Here is a 3,958-nt window from a genome sequence, read left to right as displayed (position 1 = left end):
TAGACTTCACAATAAAAGCACTTACATTTGACCGGGGCAGCTCTAGCAGGGCAAAAAATGTGATGAACTGACATGTTGGAAAGGTGACATCCTATGATGGTGCAATGTTGAAAGTCACTGAGTTTTTCAGTAAGGCCACTCTACTGCCAATGTTTGTCTATGGAGATTGCATGGCGGTGTGCTCGATTTTATACACCTGTCAGCAACAGGTGTGGCTGAAATAGCTGAATCCACTAATTTGAAGGGGTGTCCACATACATGTGTATATATAGTGTATTTTCTCATAATTTCACATGTTCAGTGAAGTTTCCCTCTTCTTTCCTGTCTAGGATCTCGCCACCAACTGGACTGATACACCTGGCCAACTCTTGTTCAAAAACGTATGTAATTTAGCAGACGTTCTTATCTAGAGCAATTAGGGATACGTTCCTTGCTCAAGGGCACATCGACAAATTGCTCACCTAGTCAGCTCGTGGAATTGAACCAGCAATCTTTACTGGCCCAACGCTCTTAACGGCTAGGCTACCTGCCGCCGGTTTCTTATGGATGTAGCCAGAAGCAACAGCATTTGTGTGATGGCATTAGGCAAAAGCGTGTGTATAAATCCAGCCCCACTTCACAGTCTATTACACTTGTAGGCAAGTGTTGTTGCGTAAAATTCTAAACTTTTACGCAACATAAGCCTAAATTCTGACCCATTCCTGGCGCAACAAGTGCATGTGTTTGTGATATTCCTGTGGTTTGAATGTGCATGAGTTTTGCGCCCGCAAGAATACATGAGTGATTTTCGTCAGACAGTTACGCACAGTCAATATCAAATTTGACTTTTACACTAACATATTAGTAGAATAGGATAGCCATTTTCTCTTGGAAATTGTAGGTCGATAATAAATTATTCTCAAGTTTATCTAAAGTTCAAAACAAACGCAGCCTAAAGTAATTATTTGGTGATTAGGCTTTAAACATAGATAAGCGCACAATAATATGTTTTTCAATATCTTTACAAATTTATTTGTCTTCCAAAATGAAGAATAACGTAAAGTGCATTCAACATATCTTTGGTATCGCGCAATAAAAAAAAAGACACCGTGAATATAAAAATGCAGTGAACAGACTTCAACAATACAAAAAATCTCATTTCAATATGAACTTCACTCCCATATAGGCTATACAAATATAGTGCATCATCTTTTCATCTTAACACATTGAAAATACAAAAACAGAATCCAAACATAATTTTTGTAACATCGAACATTGAAGAACTAAGTGTCATTATAAAAAGTATTTTCGATAGGTCCTTTTTTTTTGTTCTACCAGGGTCGCCACACTGAGTCCGAGTTGCCTGTCGGTGCACCGGGGGACACCGCCGCTGGGACAGGCGTGTTGACCTGGTTCGCGTACACGGGGATAACGGGACCGTTGGGCGTAAAAGCTGCATTGGGGATAAGGAAGGCGAATTGTCCATCTGTGGCAGGTACGAGGTGGAAGCCGCCGTATACTTTTGTTGTTTCTGGTGACATGCTCCGGGGAGAGCCACCTTTACAAGGCTGGGGCATCACGTTGCCCTGCGGAGATGAGTTGGGGATATGTACCATGGACTGGCCGAAGGCGCGGTGGGGAGGCCCGGTAGGGATCTGGTGCTGCGTGGGGTAGTTCATAGCGTTGATCTGCGTCATGCAGCTGGCCAAGTGACCGAGAAGCCGCGTCCTGACCTCGGTGTTAACCCCTTCGCAGGTGGACAGGAACCGGGTGACTTCATTTGTGCACTCGCGGAATCCTGCTCTGTATTTCCCTAGCACGGTGGGATCAGAGTTCAAAGCAGCTGTGGGAGAAAGAGAGAAAATGATAAGCCACTGAGAATAACAACAGCATAATAACGACAATTTAAGTTTAAAACATGAACATCAAACTAAACATATACATTACGAAGCTCACCAATGGTTAAGATAAATTAGCTATTTAGTTAGTCCAAACAATTAGCTACATTTAGAGAGACTTCTTGGGAGAGAGGATGTGGGCCAAGTATGTAAACGGAGTACTTCATTCTAACATGATCTAAACCACAGATGGAAGTCTGGAAGAAATCATCCCGGGTATTCACCCACTAAAATAGTTACAGTGACTTACCAGTCATTTGAGCTCTCTGGAGGTTCCGGAGATGTTTCACGGTCATCTCCAGGATGTCCGCCTTTTCAAGTTTCGAGTGTCTGGAACTCTGTAATATTGTAATATTGTTAGGATTGAAGACAGAATACTTTCTTATTAAAGTTGATGTTTTTAATAAAGTAAATCTATAACTGTGATTGTAATAATTCATTTGTTGTGAGAGATAAAAATGTAATACTTACATCTTTTTTGAGCGCATCCAGGATAAGTGTTTTCAACTGTCCCAAGCTTTCGTTGATTCTGGCTCTTCTCCTTTTCTCCATGATAGGTTTGGATGACTAAAGAAAATAAATATAATACATTGTTAGAATGGTGGGCCTTGCTCAAGGGGAAGGATATGTTCATGTTGTGCTATACTAGCCCGTGCGTAATTTTGGAGTGACAGAATATCCGCATTTCTAAGATGCTTTGACCGACTACTAACCTTCCTGTGCTCGGAAGCCGTCTTGGGTTTATCAGGTGTCGTGTTCATGCTAGCTGCAGTAGCAGCAATAGGAGAGACTGATGTCTTTTCCAGTATATCGGCAGGCATCTTCGGTCTGTCTGAAATATCCAACAAGAGCAACGGCAACTCGGTATTACAGTCCACTGTTGGTGGTTATTGACAAGTAGTCGGCACCTATTCACAGTACCCTCTTATGAAATTCCAAATTCCGGAGGAACAAAATCCTTTTTGGGTGGTAGCGCACCTATGTGCGTGAGACAAGCGTCCCCAAGTCAGCCGCAAGCTGAATGATGTCACGGAATCGAGAAATCACTGTCTGCCAGCGAACGCTGCTGCGTCTGTCTAGTGGCACTTCTTGTTGGTCTTATTTATATCTAGGACTGCACGCGAACGGCTCGTGTGAAACTTCCAAAACTTTCTTTCCCACAGTAACTTTCTACCAATCAGTGCGAGGGACACGCGGCCGGAGGGGAGGATGGCTCGTGGTCGGCGCCCTTCCATTGGTTGTTTGGAGTTTGAGCGGGCGGCCAATGGCGGGGGCCGGGTTTAAGGCACGACCGGGACTGCCTTCAATCATTCAGTTTACATATTAACACTTGAGCCCCTGACTACCACCCAGCGCAGAGTGCAGGGCTGACTTGACTCGGCATGTTGCTCCCCCAACTTTAATAAGGCAATACGCACAGGAGTCAGGGGGGATAAACTCCACCCAAGATACTAGTGGCTATAGCGACTCAGCGCAGGACTACAATAACATGTTCCACATAGCCTACATCTAATTGTATTATACTTCCACATACCTGTGGACTACAAACCAGTAAATGCGCATTTACACCGAAGATATAGCCCATTCCAACTACGGAGTAAAAAACAAATTGCCTAGATAATTTATGCAATGGTTGAAGACACTTATGTAGTGTTCTTACAGTGTAGCCTAACTAGGCTTGATAGGCTATAGTGTAATAACCTATTAATGTTAAATGTTATATCATGTAAAGTAACTTGGGAAAAATAACCTGGCTTCTCCTATTAGATTGCCTTGTGTTGCTGTAGCCTAAGGCTGAGAACTACACCCTCGATTAAGTTTGCGCTTTGGGAGTTAACTCAACTCTAACCAGCCAAGATCGGAGCATTAATTATTTAATGCACGCCCGCTGCTGTACAAATTTGGCATTTTGACATTTGTCGGCATGCGAGCGCTATTGTGAACGCGGAGCACTTGCCAGGATGTTTTATGAGCATGGTGGTTGAGGTTTGGCGGCCGGGCTAGGGGTGGCGGTGGTGGTTTACATTAGAGAGAAGGTAAATAGCAGCTGCTGTTTTAAAAGCCTGGGAAAAACACGCCTA

At 43.5% G+C, this 3,958-nt stretch overlaps 1 protein-coding gene across 1 annotated transcript; it reads right to left on the bottom strand.

Moving 5' to 3' along the window:
- Positions 1-985: 985 nt before the first annotated feature.
- Positions 986-2,955, bottom strand: LOC139539492 (transcription factor HES-1-like). The gene is made up of 4 exons (XM_071342502.1): positions 2,591-2,955; positions 2,349-2,444; positions 2,128-2,215; positions 986-1,822 (listed from the first exon to the last, which is right to left on the bottom strand). The coding sequence occupies exons 1-4, from the start codon at positions 2,696-2,698 to the stop codon at positions 1,311-1,313; spliced, it is 804 nt and encodes a 267-aa protein (XP_071198603.1). The 5' UTR covers positions 2,699-2,955; the 3' UTR covers positions 986-1,310.
- Positions 2,956-3,958: the final 1,003 nt, after the last annotated feature.

Source organism: Salvelinus alpinus, chromosome 15, assembly GCF_045679555.1.
Source record: "Salvelinus alpinus chromosome 15, SLU_Salpinus.1, whole genome shotgun sequence".
Lineage (NCBI taxonomy): Eukaryota > Metazoa > Chordata > Actinopteri > Salmoniformes > Salmonidae > Salvelinus > Salvelinus alpinus.
Note: the sequence above shows the minus strand (reverse complement) of the source record. Positions and strands in the feature narration are given on the sequence as shown.